Source organism: Exophiala aquamarina, assembly GCF_000709125.1.
Source record: "Exophiala aquamarina CBS 119918 chromosome Unknown aczIA-supercont1.11, whole genome shotgun sequence".
Lineage (NCBI taxonomy): Eukaryota > Fungi > Ascomycota > Eurotiomycetes > Chaetothyriales > Herpotrichiellaceae > Exophiala > Exophiala aquamarina.
Window position 1 is genome coordinate 14040 of NW_013550577.1, and position 19874 is coordinate 33913.

The 19874-nt window shown below is 34.4% G+C and overlaps 4 protein-coding genes across 4 annotated transcripts; 1 reads left to right on the top strand and 3 right to left on the bottom strand.

Moving 5' to 3' along the window:
• Window positions 1–4901: 4901 nt before the first annotated feature.
• On the bottom strand, window positions 4902–5135 carry A1O9_09707 (uncharacterized protein; the record flags this gene model as incomplete). Its single annotated transcript, XM_013401048.1, has 1 exon — window positions 4902–5135. A coding segment is annotated over one exon (234 nt), but the record flags the coding sequence as incomplete, so codon positions are not given.
• A 329-nt stretch (window positions 5136–5464) lies between these two features.
• On the bottom strand, window positions 5465–5701 carry A1O9_09708 (uncharacterized protein; the record flags this gene model as incomplete). Its single annotated transcript, XM_013401049.1, has 1 exon — window positions 5465–5701. One exon carries the CDS (start codon window positions 5699–5701, stop codon window positions 5465–5467), a length of 237 nt encoding a protein of 78 aa, XP_013256503.1.
• Window positions 5702–6000, bottom strand: A1O9_09709 (uncharacterized protein; the record flags this gene model as incomplete). The annotated part of the gene is made up of 2 exons (XM_013401050.1): window positions 5702–5851; window positions 5878–6000. The coding sequence occupies 2 exons, from the start codon at window positions 5998–6000 to the stop codon at window positions 5702–5704; spliced, it is 273 nt and encodes a 90-aa protein (XP_013256504.1).
• Window positions 6001–6918: 918 nt separating this feature from the next.
• A1O9_09710 (uncharacterized protein) lies at window positions 6919–7947 on the top strand (the record flags this gene model as incomplete). The annotated part of the gene is made up of 1 exon (XM_013401051.1): window positions 6919–7947. One exon carries the CDS (start codon window positions 6919–6921, stop codon window positions 7945–7947), a length of 1029 nt encoding a protein of 342 aa, XP_013256505.1.
• Window positions 7948–19874: the final 11927 nt, after the last annotated feature.

Sequence of the window (19874 nt, forward strand, 5' to 3'; positions counted from 1 at the left end):
GCTATTATATTAATACTTAGCCTAAATATCGTAGAGGTATTCGATAATATATTCTACGAGAAGTTACTAGGAATACTACGTATAAAGAAACTTTCGGACTAACTAGTTAATATCGTAGTAGACTTTCTTTAGGGGAGGCGTACGCGAATCGCGTACGCGAAGTATATAAGTAACTAAATCTAGATAAATATAGATATTCTATAAGGCTCTTCTTTATCGTCGCTCTTTCTTCTTTCCTATATTTTAGGACTACTAGAAACGCTATAGATATAGAATAATAATATTCTAGGATTCGGCTTCGTTAATAATATAAATATTATTACCTAGGACGTAAGCGAAGAGAATAACTATCGTAGACTAAGCGCCGCTTATACGTAGTATAAAAGATAAATAGATTATTATAGAATAAGATTCGTTCCGAATAAATATTAGCTTATTTACTTTATATATAAGCGAGAAGCGCGCGACGCGTATATATATAGTATCTATATTAGAAATTACGAAATTTAACTAGAGAAAAAAGCTATTCGAATTCTCGAAGTCTAGCTAGACTTAAAGCTCTTATAAAAGGAATATATTACGTAAGCGGTTCGTAAGGACCTCGTAGCCTCGAAAGCGCTATCTAGAATTATAATAATAATCTAGGGCTCCTTAGTAAGGAATATAAGGCTATTCTATATAGTAATAGTAAAGCTAATACTTCTATATAAGTTATAAGAGTAGAATACGCGAATCGCGATAAAAGTACTACTAAAGTCTAGACTTAAACTTCTTAAGAAAGTCTAGAATAGATACCTTCGTTAAATTATAAAGAACTATAAAAGAATATTAATCGCCGTCCTAGAAAAGGAAGCCTATATTTTCTTACTCGAGATCTATATTTAGGAGTATATAGTAAGAAGGCTTCTACGTACTAGGCGTAACTTAGTTAAGATACGTACGCGGAACGTAGTCGGAACGGTCTAGAGGTAGCTACGAAGCGAGACGACGACGAAGCTAGCTACGACGAAGGTAGTACTAAAGGCTAAGATTAACTATAATATTCGCGAGGCTAGAACGACTAGGGAACGCGCTCGCGGCTAATAAGTAAGATATAATTAAATAGAGCGCGGCTAGACCTAGATAGACGAGGCTATACTAGACTAAATAGCTAGAGATAGCTAGAAATAGAAATAGTAAGACCTAATAAAATAATCTAGAGAATTTCGCTAGCTCGCGACCTAGAGTATACTCTAGAAGTAGAATAAGCGTAAGCTATATATAGACTTAACGAAAGTAGAGGCGATAGCCCTTATACTTATATAGACGAAAGTTATCGGCCTTAATACCTAGCTAGCGTTAATATATGTCTCCGAAGTAGTAGCGCGCTACGACTACGGCTAGTATATATAGACGATATAGTATATTCTTTTATATTATCTACGATATAATAGAGTATAACTTCTACTATAATATAGTATAGAGAGACTCGACGAGATTTTCTCGAGGCTCGTATACGCGGCGTACGCGATATACTAGTTTATTACGAGTAAAGTTCTCGAGTAATTCTAAGTAGTAAAGGAGGTAAGAAAGAAGGATATAGAGATATTCGTATTCTTTAAGGATTACGAGTAGTAGTAGAAAGAAGGAGGAAGATAAAGAAAGAGAAAAACCTCTCTAGATTATAGGTAAAAAGTTATATAATTAACGACGGCGATAAGGAGGCGAAAAGCGTATAAGATATACGCTTCTAGCGATACGAGCCCTAGATTTTACTCTACGAAAGAAAGAGCCTTTTCCTATATAAGGTAAATCGTCTACGTAGTCTCGTAAGGAGATCTAAAATAGACGTTAATAGATAATATTATTATTATATAGGCTCGCGTTCTCGAGGCGCGCGAAGATATCGCGTACCGCCTACGAGAAGCGTACTATCTGTGTTTTGGACCGGGTAGCCTAGTAAGCCCTGGGCTACCGTGGGCTCGCAGCGCTAGGCTGCAATAGATGCTTATCATGAGCTTGCAGGGCAAACCTTAATTCCTATGGGCTCGCTGGGCTCAGCCTAAGTACTGTGGGCTCGCTGGGCTCGTACCTAAGTACTGTGGGCTTACACACTAACTTTACTATTTATAGAACTTTTCTATTTTATAATTATATAGACTATTCTTAATAGTACTAAATAGTAGACTTAGTATTAGTACTAGTAAATATATTATATAATATATATAGTAAATTTTACTAAAACTTCGATATTTTAAATTATTAAGTTATTAGCGTAGTTAGTTAATTAACTAGAGTACTAGCGAGTTAGCCGACCTTAGCGTAAACCTTAAACCTTAAATTTTTTAAAAAAATTAAAAATACGCTAAATTTACTAATATATCTATATATAAAAATTACCTAATTAGGAAATATAATAGTAGCTATAAGTTCTCATAGAATATAGAATAAGCGCTGAGTGGCCGTAGGTTCTCATAGAATATAGAATAAGCGCTAAGTGGCCGTAGGTTCTCATAGAATATAGAATAAGCGCTAAGTAGCCCTGGGCTCCCTAGGCTCCCATAGCAAATTGAGTTGCGCTGGGCTGCGGGCCAAAACACCGATGACGTTTTCCTTTTCTTTTTCTAGGTCCTTTACTAGCTAGTTAAGGTTATACCTTATTACTTACTATTCTCTATCTATTAGTCTATTCCGCTTCTATACGCGATTCCTAGTTATTACGCTTCGATTATTCTACTCCTAAGACGCGTTTAGGCGCGTAGTCGACTTACTAGCTATCTACCTACTAGTCGTACACTCCTAGGAGGATCCTAGAGTATCTTGGGCTATTTAGTATAATAGTAAGCTTTAGTTTACTCGATTATCGCTTAATTTTATACGTATTCGAGTTTCTTTTCCGGTATTTTATATTATATAACTATATCTTCTACTATATTATATAAATAGTAAGAAGTAATTACTAGATATTCTAGATTATAGTATTTATTTAGGCTAACTAGCCTTCGAGTTAATTATTTTAGTTCGCTAGAGTAGAATATTAGTTTTTCGACGTCGTCTTTAATACTTACCTAGTAATAGCTAGTAATAAATACTATAAAATAATACTTTAATACTACTAATTTACTATCTTTTTTAAAAACTAGAATATCGTTAAGATAGATATATACTATTCTCTATAGTCTTACCTTTTTATACTTATTTAACTACTATTATTATTCTTCTAATTAATTATTATTTTCTTCTTCCTTAAATAGAAAAGGAAATATATAGTCTATATAGTTATATATATAGCTATTTTCTTTATCTTTATATTAAGACTAAGCGATACCCTATAAACGCCTAGTTACGTAATTACGCTTATATAAGCTAGGATTACGTAGTATCCTTTAAGTAAGGCTATACTTAAGCCTTACGGAAGATTCTATAAAACGCTATTCTATTCTATAGGATTAGAAATTACTTAACTTAATTTCTAAGTATCCTAGGAGTTAACTCGTATTTACGAATACTCGGCTATTACTCTCGTACTTACGAGATATTACGAGGGAGCCTACGCCTATATAATATAGGCCTATACTCTTTTACTTAGATAAACCCTAAGTTATTTACTAAGATAGAAAACTACGATATATTTTACTCTTTTAACTTTAGCTACTTCCACTATTACTCTAGTTAAAATTAGTAATTATTATTAATAAGATATACGTTATAGTTTCTCGATATTTCTTCTAGTAGCATGGACACCTAGGAAGAATTATCTTTAAACCGTAACTAGATACTTTTTATCGCATAGATATTTAACGTCGAGACTCGATTGCGTAGCATCCAAGTGGGAGATAGCGATTAGAAGAATAAGCACTCCTCCTCCTTCAAAAATAATTCTCCACCATTTAGTAAGGGAGGAAAATTATAAGCTTGGTTGACGTTAAGGACTACAATAGAGTCATGCACCTTGCAAGTATATCACAACTATCTTTAAAGGGATGTCGATTATCCATTGCCAGCAACTACAAACATCACTAATATCTAGGTTAGTATCCGTGCGACAAGACTCTCGACTTCAATTGCCAAATTATTTTAATCTTGCGGTCTCCGAAATAAAGCACCTTTAGCTTCAACGGCCAGTGCCTAGATAATGTGCTTGTTGCAACGAATGCAGAGCTCCTAAACAACGCCCGCATCCCCAATGTCTGGTGGGGCAACTATTTATTAACAAGGGGGCCGGGAGGATCATAGATGTGCCGGCCTCTGAAATGCCTCTTGCAAAACTAGAGGTTGATTAATTTCTATTATAAATGGCCAACCGTTTCGAGGCTGCAATATGGAGGCAGGAAGTGTCAAATGCAAATCAGCAGTTGGTACTAGCTTGAATCCTCACGGGATGAGAGACCAGCCATAAATGTTGACCGTGCTGTGACCACCACTGATATGTGGTATTGTGATCTACTGTAAGCATTTCGATCTCGCGGAGCTAACTCCATTCTAGCTACAATAGACACCTCTTTGAGTGGTTAGCTTTTAGTGAAGTAATAACACCCGGAAGACATCAGCTTAAGGCAACTTAGGAATTTTAGGAACAAACTTCACCAGAATTTTTGCCTATATTTGATCTTTAGAAAGTCAAATGCGTAACCATGCCACTACGAGATATGTGAAGTTAACCTAGTATCGAGTGACCTGTCTCCTGGCCATCACGCCATACGTCTATTCTACGACTTTTCACAAAGGATTACCGCCAGCTCTCCTACTTCTTCCGACGAATAGACTAGAGAACAAAGACGTTAACCAACTTTTCAAAGTAATCAAGGCCGAACTGCTTCCTTCTCGTTTGGAAGATTGAAATACATACTTTAGGTTCTTCGACTGCTTCATATCCGGCGCAATACGTGTTGACGAAGGTTGGGTCTGCCGGACCGGGGTGTTTAGCCTAGTTTGATTGGAACGGCAGATTCGACCTCATCCATGTCGTCTTCGATAAGATCGAGAGATAGGGCTGCGATGTTGGATCTGAGATTCTCGACCTTGCGGCCACCAACGATTGGGAACACGTAAGGCGCCTCAACGTAGTCAGTATCTGATTCAGGATTGTGGGATCCTGGTGGGGGAAACTTCCAACCTTTGATGTGACATATCATAACGCGACGGCCATTGGGTTGCTATTTTTGTGCTTAGCCACCCGCTCCAAAACCTCAGTGGCGGCTTCGTATGCATCCAGGCCTTTTCCTGACGAGTCATAGACAAATCTTCTACCCTTCTCCTCCTTCTGAGCCCTAGTCTTGAATTTCCCACCACCTATGGCTTCCCAGACGGTAAGAGCCATGCCGTTTTCCTTCAGCATGGGAGTACTTCTCTTTCAATATCAAGTGCGACGACATTCAACAAGCCCTCATAGACAACAGATGGCGTCAAATTGTGCTGTCGTGCGACCTTGTCTGACGACTTCATCGAGCCCGTCCATCATTTCTGGAACGGTAGCCGCCCCATCTCAAGTGTGAATGTAGAAGATATCGACATAGTCTATCTTCATTCGCTTCAGACTCTCGTTCAACGAAAGACGAAGACTCTTCTTGTTGGAGCCACCAAAGTTGGAAAGAATAGTTTCCTCCGGGAAGATTTCGTGGACCTTGAAGGGGTAAGTGTATTTGGTAGCGATGACCATTTCGTCTCGGGTACCTCTATCTTTCATCCAATCGCCCAGCCATTCCTCAGACTCGCCCGCCATCTACATATTGGCAGTGTCGACGAAGTTGCCACCAGAGGCGCGGAATTCGTCCAGAATCTTGTATGTAGTTTCTTTGTCGAATGTTCCACTGACTGCACTCCTGGGAATCAATGAGCATAGGAAACCTAGCGAAAGACAAAGTGCCCCATTCTGCGCTGACGAAGTCGAGAACGTACCATATTTCTCCCGAAGTTCATGGCACCTAGGCAAAGCGGAGAGACCTTAAGAGAGCAATTTGGACCCAGAACTCGGTTAACACCGAGCTGGGTCTTTGGGGAAGGTACTGGTGAGCTGGCCATCTTGGCTGAGATCCACAAACCATTGGCTGGAAATGATGGTGCGATGACTCAAGTGGCAAGGATGTCAAAAAGGAACGTTTGTCAATCTGGGTACTTGAGTTGATAAGGGAATCGCCTTTGGGAAGCGATGTTGATTTGTGGTGGAGCCCTTGCGGTTCCTCACCCTCTTTGTGGTAGATCAGGGACAATGCGACACTATGTAGCAGACAACGATTGGACATAATGGCCATTTTGCATATGCAGGAAGATCCTGCTCATCCTTCGGAGCCGGGATTACATGCGGATCTGTTTAGTCAGACTTGATATCTCGTCGCACCAGCTCCCAGATCGCGGACCGCTTTGGCTCCATCATGGTTCAAGGGCGATTGTGGCATTTTTAGGCGCTGTCGAGTATACTATGAGCTTGTTGATCAAGTTCAAGAAATGATTCGTATGGATTATGACGCGTGCGCAGTTTCTTGGACAGTTATTGCCAGTTTCATCTCGTCTGATGGATGACTGTAGTACATTACGACTCTGGGCTATCCCGTCCTGCCGTTCGCACTCCAGCCATACATGAGTGGCGCTGGGTGTGATTTCCTAGTTATCGCATAATCTTCTTCGGTGATGTCTCGGAAAACAGTACTGAACAAAAAGCCAAGCTGTATTCATAGTTTTGGCGCTGGGGGTGATATGTACTACTACATCCTGGGATTCATGGACTATATTTGCCGAGGATGTAACGCATAAGCTGACACACTTCTTTTATCGTCAGTAGCGTTTGTCTATCTATCAAGGGTTGGGTGCATAGCTATGCGTAAGTGAAACCGGGTGATTTACCATTAAAGGAGAACGAGCAAGCACTTTCTATATTACAGGCCAGCAGCTGTATAATCTATTGTATCGGATCAAATTGGTTCTCTCTCTTAGTCCCACGACATGTCTCATGACTTCGCCATTAATCTTCATCTAGGCGCAACCTTCCGGACCTTTTTGTACTCTCAACTTTTTATAACACCGGCCTACCCAACCCATTCCTTCGCCGGCCAAACCGTCATCGTCACAGGTTCTAACGTGGGTCTTGGCTTAGAAGCGGCGCGTCATATTTACCGACTTGACGCCGCCAAATTGATCCTCGCCGTCCGCACCGTCAGTAAGGGCGAAGCGGCAAAAGAGGATATAATCCGCACCGTAAAACATCGTCCCGATGGCGCAGAGGCCATCGAAGTCTGGCCCTTGGACCTTACCAGCACCGAGTCCACCCTTTCCTTCGCCGACAAGGCCAAAAGCCTCCCCCGTCTTGATGTCGTGGCCGAGAATGCTGGGATTAGCATCTTCAAATGGAAGATGACCGAGGGATTTGAGGAGACCATACAGGTCAACGTCATCAATACCTTCCTCCTCGCCCTGTCGCTTCTGCCCAAGCTGAGAGAGACGAAGCAAAACTTTCCGGATGCCATCCCACGCCTAGAAATCGTCACTTCCGAATTGCACCACATAACGCGCGGCAAGGAGCTCAACGCCCCTGATGTCTATGCCAAGTTGAACGACAAGGAATCCTACGACGCTCTTGACCGGTACAATATCAGCAAGCTCCTCGAGGTCCTCTTCGTGCGCGAGTTGGCTTCGCGCCTTGGCAGTGATGAGCCCGTAATCATCACCCTAGTCAACCCCGGCCTGTGTCGCTCAGAAATCATTCGTGAAGCCCCCACATTGCTGAGTGTTATTTTTCGCGGCATCGTCCTTTTCATAGGGCGGACTACCGAAATCGGGTCTAGGACTCTAGTCCATGGCGCGTGCGCCGGCACCGAAAGCCACGGACAGTACATGGCAGACGGGAAATGCCAGGACGTCGAGGCATGGATCTACACCGATATTGGCAAGAAGGCCCAAGTTAAGGTCTTCGAGCAGACACTGAAGGTGCTGGAGGCCAGGAAGCCGGGCATCAGGAAATTGATCGGTCTCTGAGAGATTTCAGAGCTCTAGACCCTTACTCTCTCTTTAGCCGAGACACTACAATAACTGGATCGGGGCTTCTTATTATTGCGAACGCCATTCATTGACATAGTTCCCTCATTTGACTTTGCGATGCTGATAATTCATTTCCCTCTGTGATGAGCTTTTACTGCCCGGGCAATGGCCTTTATCGTTACGCTCTGCCAAAGAGAGCTCCAACTGCGTCAACAAAAAGAATCCCATCATAGGAGGCCACAGGCTTCTCTCACTTACGCAAGCCGTTGGACGATTGAGTTCGCAAGGTATTTGCGATTATGCATTTACTATTCTAGCTTACTTACGGTAGTTTGATACTTATGTAATAGACTAGATACAGTCCGCAGCTGAAGTTCTGTATCCGCCCTGGACTAACTGAAAGTTACTACTCTCACAAGAATACCGAGTGGCTAGATATTACATTTTTACAAAAAATCACAGTTCTCGGATGCTGCTAATGGTGTTGGCGTCTCGTCCTTGTCTTTTGTTGTTACATCTGTATCACAGGTCAGCATCTATTGATCTCTGAGCCGAATATCTATCTAGGCGAGCGGTAAGACGCATAGACTTGCGTGATACTGGTGACAGTTTGTACTACCCCAAACACGACGGTGAGGCCAAAAACGATGAGTGCAATCATGAGCGTTGCCCACTCAGATCTTTGCCGCTGGCCGTACCACCATTTCTGAAGTCGATGAGGCATGGCTAAATCGTATCTTCTCTGTATCTCTGCAAGCCTGGTTCCATAAAACTTATAACTAGTTATCTTGTATTGCTCGTACTCCTCCATTGCCTACGCTAAATCCAACGGCGCTTCAATATTAACATGCTCCTTTTGGTATATGCGTCTTACGCGCTTTGATGTCTTTAGGTCTTCAAAGGGAAAGTGGAGATAAATTGTTGATCAGTTTCTTCTAGAAACCCGTCCGGATATAGGTGTCTGTATAAGTTGTCAGCAATTTCTCAGGACTTCCGTAACTTCGATCGAAGCAAAAGTCAAATGTTGAGAAAGGTCGCTGGTCCAGACTAAATAGAAACCACTTTTTCTCGTGAGGCTTTTGGCCGAGAAGTCTGTAGAGAGAAGCCTGACATCGGCAGCTGATGGGTTCTGAATAGTCCTGCTGGGCTCGCAATGTCTTTTGTTTGCATCAGCAAGGGTCTGCGATGGATCGTCCGTTGGTAAGTTCGAGAAGAGCCACAATCTGAGGGCGACACGGAGTAAGTAAATGTAGCTTCCATATCGACTGTAGCTTTTGACGGCTTCGAGCACGCTTGTTGTATGGCAAATGTCGCATCAGCGATTGGCAGCGATCGACAGGTTTTCATTAACTGGAAATCTCAATGACTTCAAAGGTTCATTCTAGAGCATTGGTCGATTGCCACAGCAAATTCCACGAGGGAACCTTCATCCGGGAATGTATCGGGAGAGCTATTTCGGAGAGCTATTTCTCGGGAGCTCTAAATACTAAGATATACCTTGGCATGCCAAGGGAGTCTATTTTAGGCGTAATTCTTACCGCACAGCCATCTCTTTCCATCGTACAGCATCGCTAGTTATATTCTTATATCGATACCTCGTCGTCGACTTTTTATATAGCTAAATTTAGTGTTTATAACTCCTCCTCTTTACTAGTATTAAAATAACCTCCTCTTTACCTTAGATTACGCCCCTAGGCTACTTTAATTATTATAGAGGCCTTATCGAGCGTTATATTAACGCTTAGCCCGTAAACTAGCGCTAGGATTCGGTTCCAGGAGAGGTTTTCGTTAATAAAAGCGAAGTAGAGGCTCGTTTAAGGGTTTTTACGTTAATAAAAGGCTTCGATATCGTTCGTAAGTATAAGGGTTTCAATAGGAGCTTATTTAACTACTATAGGACCTATCTAATAAGGACTTTAAGCTAAAGGAAAGAGAGAAAGAAGTCCTACCGCTATCTATAGGGAGATATAATCTCCTAGGGTAGGTCGCCCGGTATTCTAGGTAACTATAAGTATTACGTAATATCGTCCGGCTATATAACTATACGGTCGAATCTAGGTATCGCTAGTTTAGTCTTAGCGTCGCTCGCTAAGATATCTATTAATATTACGTAATATCGTTCGGCTATATAACTATACGGTCGAATCTAGACGTCGCTAGTCCTTACTAAGACATCCTACGGGTTTAACCCGTAATATTATTCTTCTCTCCTCGTCCGAAGCTAGTCTTATTTTAGTATAGAAGCTTTATATATCTTTAAAGCGATTATATCCTTAAGGGTCGAGCGTAGTTCCTATATTAGCTATATATACCCTAACTATTTAACTAGTACTTTAGGTCGTATACTTCGACTACGTCGTACTATTCGTTCGTCTAGAATTCTCTCGACGCCGAACTTATTTTCTTCTTCTACGCGAATTAGTTTCGATTATTCATCGTCTCGTATTTACGACTCTAGGGGATTCGTCGCGACTACGCGTAGAAGGTCGACGTAGAAGACGTTATAAATACTTAATAGAATATCTAGCCGATAGCTATAAGTATCGATAGATTCTAATAATATATACTTAGCGTTTTTCTAGTCTAGTTTCTTTAATCGTCGAGTCGTATATTATAAGGGTTTAGCTAGGAATTTAGAGTAATTTATCTAACTACCGTATAACGAGGATTCTAAAGCTAAGGAGAGAAAAGAAAAGAGAAAATCTATCTACTATACGAATAAAGGAAATACTTCCTATTCTCTCCTATAGTAGATTAGTATAGTTTCCTAGGAGATAATCGATAGGAAGGAGTTACGTAGCTTCGGCTATATAGTTATATAGACTAAAGGTATACTATAAGTAATCGCTCTAGAGAGTACTCTAGAGCTTTATACGAGTTTAACTCGTAATATCTTCGTTCTATATAACGATAGAATTCGGTTAAGTATCGTCGATAACTTACGAAGGTAATAGATTCGTAGATATTATACGTAATAGATTCGAATAAAATACGTTATAAATTCCTTTTAGTATATTAAGACGATAGCTATATAATTCGATAACTTTAATTACGATATACTTCGTATTCTTTTAATTAAGCTTCTTATTCTTTTACGTTAAACGTACGTTTCTTAAGTTAAGCTAGACCTTATCGTCTATATAAAACTCTATTAACTATTATCTTATACGATTTATAATTTCTTCTTACTCTTATTAAGTAACGACTATAGAAGTCTAAGCTTATTCTCTCGCCTTCTAGAGTTTTCGTATAATCTCTTCGCTCTATCGTATTAGGCTATTTCCTTCTTTATCTTCGCGAAGCTTATCTTATAGTTATACGAAGTCGATATTATATTCGTAAGCTAGGAAGAAAGGGCTTACGCTAATCGATTAGGCGTTCCTATTATTAATTACTAACTTAGTAATTAGTAGTAATTCTACCTAATTATCTTAAGCTTCGTTTACGAATATATATACGTACGTTTCGATTATTTAATTTATTCGTTTCGTAGATTCGTTCGTTTTAAAGTAATATATAGTAGATAATCGACGTATAATACTTAGTAGCTAATATATTCGTTTCTATAGAGCGCTTACGAACTAGATTTCTCTATTCGATACGATAGCTCTCGATAAATTATAGATTCTATAGAATATATATAGAAATAGAAATACTATATCTTAAGACTTAATTATATATATCGATTTAAGAATAATTCCTTTTTCTAGTCGATTCGTAATTACCGCTAAATTCGTATAGCTCCGACTCTTTAAGAGCTTCGTAATAAAGTCGATAGATATTTCGCTCTATATTTAGTTCGATACGAAGAAAGGTTTTAAAAATTCTTATTTCCTTTTCCTCTAGACTTTTATTTATTTATAAGTATCGTAGTTTCGTACGAATTATTAAATATTCTATAGTATATTTAGCTAGAAGAATTATCTTACTATTAAAGAATTTATTATCTTTCGTTCGAAGTATTCGCTAATTATTAAGTTATAGATTTCCTAAATTAGAAATATATATAAAGATTTTAAGTTCGAAATCTATAGTCTTCTACGAAAGCGTATATTTTCTTAACTATTAATTATATATTTAGTAATAGATACTTTTATGGCTAGAAAAGATAGAAACTTTAATACTCCTCGAGTAATTAAATTTCTAATCTACTTATATATTTCGTTCGACTCTACTATCGTAAACTAGTTAGTATTAACTACGTTATTTACTAGTTAGTCTTCGATAGGAGATTCCTCTACTCGTATAAAAGCTACTTAAATCGCTTCTTTCGCGTCGAAGAATTTCGACTTTAATAGTTTCGTTATATAATACTATAGTCGATTATCCTTCTCTTCTTTCGATATATTTTATTTCCTTCGCGATAATATATCGACCTATACATTATTCTTTTTTCTAAAGTAGAAGATCGTAAAGTTATATTATAAAAAGATAAGAGACTATTATATTTACTTCTTCGTAAGCTTTTATATAATTATAAAGTACTCTAGATTCTTATAATTTAATTATATCTTAAACTTATTTATACTTCTTAACTTAATATTCTATTCTTTAAAATAATATATAATAACTAGTATTTCTTTATTATATATTTTATAGTTATATTCCGCGAATAAATTCTTTTTTAAAAAAAATATATAGAGTTATACGAAATCTTCTTTTCCTACCTAGAATAAAGTATCGCCTATATACTATTTAGAAGTATTAACTTCTAGAAATATTTCTTTTATATAGTTAAATAGAATAAAAATCGAAGCTATTATAAATATCTTCTTTAGTCGTATAAACGCTATATCGACTTTCGAATCTTAATAGAAAGTCGAATTCTTTCGTATAAGTTTTATAATTAGTAGAATTATTTTTAAGAAACTCTTAATAAACTTTCGATAGAAGTTTACGAAATTAATAAAATTCTAGATATTCTTAATAGACTTAGATACTTACTATTCTTAAATTACGATAACCTTTACTAGATCTATTTATATATATTATTCCGCGTTAATAATAAATTCTAAGTACTTTATTAACTTAACTTCGAACTCGTATTTATCGATATTAACCTAAAGCTCTACTTCGCGAAGTTAACTTAAGACTTTTCGTATATAGTTTTAATATTCTCGTTATATTCTCGAAGAGTAAATTAGAATATTATCTACGTATACTAAGTAGAAAATATTAAGATAATTTCGTAAGGCCTAGTTAATATATTTCTAAAACGTACTAGGCGCGTTAATAAGTCTAAAAAGAATAACTAGCTATTCGAAAAGACTATATCTTATATAGAATACTATTATTTACTCGTCTCCTTTTATAATTCGAATTTTATAAAAGGCCGCGATAAATATCGAGCTTCGTATACTACTTTACTTATTCGATATTTCGTAGAGTCTTATAGATTAAGAGTAGTAAGTATTAATTCTTCTTTATTAGCTTATTTAGTCCTCGATAATTAATATAGAATCGTAATTTTCTTTCTAGCTTTCGTACGAAGAGAACTAGAACTACCGCTAACGAGTTACTTATTTTAATAAATTTCTTATCGAGAAGTTTAGTAAATATATATTATAGTATTAAGAGTTTATCTTAAGATATATTATATAGCGGACTCTATAAAACTTAAGGTTTTTTTTCGTCTTTTAGTTCGAGATTAATCGCGTAGTCGATTTCCTTTTCTTATAAAGAAAGTAACTTCTCTACTTTTATATAACTAAAGACGTTTAAGAAGTAGTAGTACTATTAAGGAAGCTTCGTATTTAAATTAATAAATATTTTTACTCTAAGTACTTTTTAAATATTCGCTATTATCGCTAAGAATACTTAGATCTTCGTACGCTTCTTACTTCTCTAAGCTAGTAGATCGAATACTACGACGAAGACTTAACTATAGTCTAAGGGCGTACGTAGTTTTTATAGTATATTATAGATCTTTAGATCGAAATAGCCTATTAAGAAAAAGTCGTTTTCGATATTAAGATATACGTCGTTCTTTTTTATCTAGAGTAGCCTAAAAATAATATTATATACTAAATTCGGAATAATATAGAAGAACGCTATTTCTTATAGCTATCGATATCGACTTTAACCTTTACTACTTTAGAAATTTTAGATCGTATAAAGGAGTCGAATTCGTAGATCGAACGAGAAGTAATAGAAATACGCTTAAAAGAATAGCGAAAAGCGAAGCGAAAGTTAATTAAATCGTATAATAAATAACTAGAATTAATTAGAATTAATATATAATATTACTTATTTAAAAGTAATAAAACTATAAAGGATTAGTTATCTATTAAGAATCGAAAAGTCTTCTATTCCTTCTTCGTCTTCTTTATATACTTCTATCGACGACTTCTAGTAGGAGCTATTCTTTTAACGATTTCTCGTCCTCGTTTATAGTCTCTACTACTACTACTCTTCTTTCTATCTTAGGTTATACGATAAGAAGAAGAAAGGATTTAATAATAAAGTAACTTCGTTAATTATAGCGAAGATATACTCCGAGTATTATAATCCGAGCTATAAGTAGTTCTAACTAAGGTAGGGTTCCTTAATAGAGTAGGTACTAGAGTATTAACTAAGATAATAAAGGAAATATATAATCGTCGGACTATATCCTAAACGTAGGTATAGGATTACTAACGAAGTTAACTACGAACTATACTATTTAGGTAAAGGAGCGTATATATATAATACTAGTCTAGACTATAGACTTACTTAGACTATCTTTATAGTCTATAGTTCCCTAGAGTCTATACTCTAGTTATATAACGTAGCCTCGTTCTCTATCGACTAACTTCCTTATTTCCTTTAAATATAGATAGCTTATCCTTAGCGATCCTTCTAGTAACCTAGCTCGTAATACTATTCCCTCCTCTTCCTATTCGTTACTCTTAATATATATAAAGTAAGTACTACCCGCCTAAGGCGGTTCGCCTTTCTTCTTTCTTTCTATAGCTAACTATACCTCCTAAGGCCTTTCTTTCTAAGCCTAAGTAACTTCGTCGCCTTACCGCTAAAATTAAGCTTTCCGGTTTTAGCTTCGAAACTATAGCTTCCTATCCTTAATACGTTAAGGCGTATAAAGTATATATCGTTCGTAAGAATTATTCTCGTTATTTCGTCTATATACGGAAGAATATTATATATAGTAGTACTTTCTCGGATACCGAATTTAATTACTTAGAAAATAAGAAACGCGAGCTACGCGAGAAGAACGAGAAACTACGCTATAAGCTAGCTAGCCTAGCCTATCGTATTATCGCTACCTAGACCGAGTAGTCTAAGATTAAAGCTCGCCTCGAAAAGATTACTAAGAAGTAAAGCGAGATAGTTAACCGAAAAGCGCGACTTCTCGGAGAACTAGTAGATAATAATTTCGGCGAGTTTAACTTCGCCGTAATAACTAATAATTTCCTAATAAAAGAGTCTTCCTAGCTAGATTACTCCGCCGGTAATACTAGGTAACTAGTTTCGAATTAAGGTTTACTTCTAGCTTCTAAGTATTTTCCTCTTCTAGATATCCTAACTATTTAACTAGATATTTTATTTAGTTATCTTTTTACCTATATTAGAGTATAGCTTCTATATTATAATAGAGTTCTTAGGTTTCTTCGTCGATATATATCGATCTTAGTCTAGCTTCGTCTAGTACCTTCTTTAATAGCGATTTATAGAATACTAGATATATATTTAGTCCTCCTAGTAATTATAGCTTATAAGAGACTAGTTCTAGTATTTTCTTAATTTAATATAGTCTAATTTTTATATAATCTAGTTTCTTACTTAGTCTTTATATTTTTATATTTTTCGTATTAATATAAACTATCTCTTCCTTCTAGAAGTCTAGTTTCTTAGATCTTTTCTTATTTACTATTTTTATAGTTATTTTTAATATTTTATCTAATTTTATCTTTAGTAGAAAGTATAATTTATATAAGTCTTCGACTTTTATCCTTACCCTTTCCGTCGTAGATCTATCGCCTAATAGTTCTTTCTTAAAGTCTAGGTATCTTTCGTAATTTATAAAGAATAGCGATATTCTAGTTATCGATATATTATTATTAAAAGCGAATTAAGCTATTAGTAGTAATTCGACCTAATTCTTTTACTAGTAATCTACGTAATATCGTAAGTATTACTCTATTATTTAATTCGTCCTTTCTATTTATCTATTCGTCTATAGATAATATAATATTAATATTTTATATTTAATTCCTAATAGGTCGATTAATAATTACTAAAACTATAAATTAAATAGTTTATTTCTATCTATAATAATAACTTCTAGTATTTCGTATTATACGAATACCGTTCTCGTAACTATATATACTAGTTCTTCTACTATTAATACCTCTTTATATAGTAGTAGATAAATATATTTTATTAGTATATCGTTTATTATAAGTATACTATTATATATTATACTCGTTATAGGTTCTTTCGATAGTAGTAGCTTAACTATAAAGTCTATTACTATTCTTAACTATACTTTATCTATATTTTTCGCTAATTATAATAAGCTATATAGTTTATATCTTAAGTATTTAGCTTTATAGTATATATCGTAATTCTTAATATATTCCTTAATATTTTTTCTTATTTCTATCTAGGTAAAGTCTCGTATTACTAGTTTAATAGTTTTATTAATATCTAGATATTCTACGCTTTTATTATTATACTTTATTTATATAATTTTTTATTTTTACTCTATCGTTAATTCTATTTCTAAGGTTATAAGTATTCTTATTTTCGTTTTTCTATATATTAAGTAATTTTCTTTTTTCTCTAGGAGTACCGCTAGCTTTAGCTCTAGTCCTTCTATATAGTTCGTTCTTTAACTAAAGGCGTCGACTATAATATTTTCTATTTCTTAAATATATATAATTTTAAAATCGTAAGAAGCTAGAGTTTTAGTCTATTTAACTTATCTTTTATTAAGTTCTTTAGTTATCGTTTAATACGTTAAATTCTTATAGTCTAAGTATATTTATACTAAATATTTAGCTCCTTCTAGGTATACTCTTTATATTTTTAGATATTCTACTACTATAAGTAGTTCCTTATCGTAAATATCGTAGTTTACCTCGAGTCTACTTAACTTCCTTAAATAATATACTACTAGATAAAGCTTTCTTTATTCGTCTCTTTACTTAAGGTAGTCTCCTATTACTTTATCTAAGGCGTCTATTTCTATAATTACTTTCTTTTCTAGATCGAAATATATAAGATTAGTATAGACGTTATATATCGCTTTAGTTCTTTAAAGGTACTCTTATATTTTTCCCTAAAATTAAAGATTACTTTCTTCTTAGTTAAGTTAGTTACTAGTACTATAATTTTCGAGAAGTCCTTAATAAACTTTCGATAATAATTAATTAATTTATAGAACGCTTATACTTCCTTAACTATTATCGATTCTAGCTATTTATTAATAGCTCGAACCTTTTCTTAGTTCGGTACGAGTCCTTTTAATAATATAATATAGCTTAGGAATTTAATACTATTCTTATAGAATTCGTATTTAGATAGCTTAAATAGAATTTTATTTTCCTTTAACTTTTCTATTACTTTCTTTATATACTTTATATATTTCTTATATATCTTCGAGAAGATTAAAATATTATCGAGGTAAATAATAATAAATATATCTAAATATTCTCTTAGAGCGTTATTTATAAATTCTTAAAATATTAATATTATATTAGTAAGTTTAAAAGGTATAACTAGAAATTTATTAACTTTCTATCTTATTTAGAATATCGTTTTCTATTCTTCTTCGTTAGCTATTTTAATTAGGTAATAGGCGTTCCTAGTATTTAACGCGATAAACTATACGATATCTAGAAGGTAATTCTATAGTTTATTCTATTAGAAAATAGAATAATAGTTCTTAATAGTTTTATTATTAAGCGATCTATAGTTAATATATAGTCGTAGTAATCTATTCTTCTTTATTACGAAGAATATACTATAGAATATAGATTCGTATTTTTCTACCTTTAGTTAGCTTCTTTTTACTAAGTCTTTTACTTTTAGTTTCTCGATATAGTTCTTTAGAAAGTCTTCTTTTTTCTTTAAGAGTAACTTTAACTATTCCTTATAGTTAAGTACTTCTCCTTTTTTTATAGATATTCTATAATCTTAAGGCTAATATTTTAGAAGCGCTACCTTATCTTCCTTTTCTATAAATAATTCTTTATATTTTATATATTTCGGAAGTAGCTCTTTAATATTAATTTAAACTAATATTCTACTTCTTAGTCGTATTTATATCGCCTTTATAAAGAAAACCTTTAAAAATAATTAGTTTTTTATTTTCGTTTCGTAACTATAATTCGAAAATTCGAGTTTTCTTATTTTCTAGTTTATTTAGGAATTATATTTTTCTAGCTACTCTATTCTTAGTATAGCGTTATATTTTATCGCTATTATATCTAGAGTTATTCTTTTCTAATAGATTTCTATTAATAATTTAACTTATTATAGTTCTTTTCTTATTTATTTATTCTTAAACTTCGTTAGCGACTCGTCTACTATTATAAGTCGATATAGTTTTATCTTCGCCTTTATATACTCTTTTAATCTTTACGCTACGTAGTATAAGATATAATTTTCGTTTACTTCGAAGTCTATTATAAGTCGTATAGGAAGGTTCTATAGAACGACCGCGAGGACTATATATTCTACTTTACTTTCGTTTAATTTATATAGAGTTTAAGGCTATTATCGTAGGTAACCTAGCCTTAATAGGTTATTCCTTTATCGTTTTTTAAATATACGTATAGTCTTAGTTTTACTATATAAGTACGTTCGTTATACTCGTTTATAGATCGATACGCTATTTTACTAATCGAAATTCGAAGTCGATTCGAACTTATATTCTATAGGTATTAGTATAGCCTAAAGTACTATTAGTAGCTTCTTTCCGTATAGCTAAAATAATCGAATAGGTATATCGAGTCTACTCGTCTATCGATGTAAAGTATATCCTTTCTCTTATCTTTCTATATTATATATAAGTTTCGTATCGTCGAAGCTTCTATTTTCTAGATTTCCTTTACGTTTTCCTAGTCGAGGTTAACTATAATTCGTTCGTAGATTAATTCTTATACGTAAGCGTATATTATTAGCGCTTAATTATATCTATAATCCTAGTAGAATAATATATTAATTTTATTCTATTACTTTTATAGTTTTATTCTAAGATTATAATAGATATAAAGATATCTTTCGGTCTTACTATTATATTCTATATATTCGCTATATTTCTAGTACTTTATTATAATCTTAATTTAGTTCCTTATAACCTTAGCTATATAATATTTTTCTTCTTCTTCTAACGATATTTTAGAATCTTTATCTAATTCTTTAGCGTTTACTTCTTTCTATTCCTCTTCTCTATTATCTAGGTATACTAATCGTACTTATACTTCTCCGATAGTTTATACTAGTAGGTTATATCGTATTACTTTACCCTCTACTATATCGTATAAATAGTAGAAAGCTACCGCTAGATATTCTAGGTTATAGTATTCTTTTAGGCTAACTAGCCTTCGAGTTAATTATCTTAGTCCGCTAGAGTAGAATATTAATTTCTTAATATCGTCTTCTATACTTACCTAGTAGTAGTTAGTAATAAATACTATAAGATAATACTTCGATACTATTACCTTATTCTTTTCCTCTACTAGTACTACGTTATCGAGATAGGTATATACTATTCTCTATAGTCTTATCTTCTTATATTTATTTAACTACTATCGTAATTCTTCTAATTAGTTATCGTTTTCTTCTTCTCTAAATAGAAAAGGGAATACGTAGCCTATATAGTCGTACGTATAGCTATTTTCTTTATCTTCGTATTTATTAAGACTAAGCGATACCCTATTAACGCCTAGTTACGTAATTAGGCTTATATAAGCTAGGAT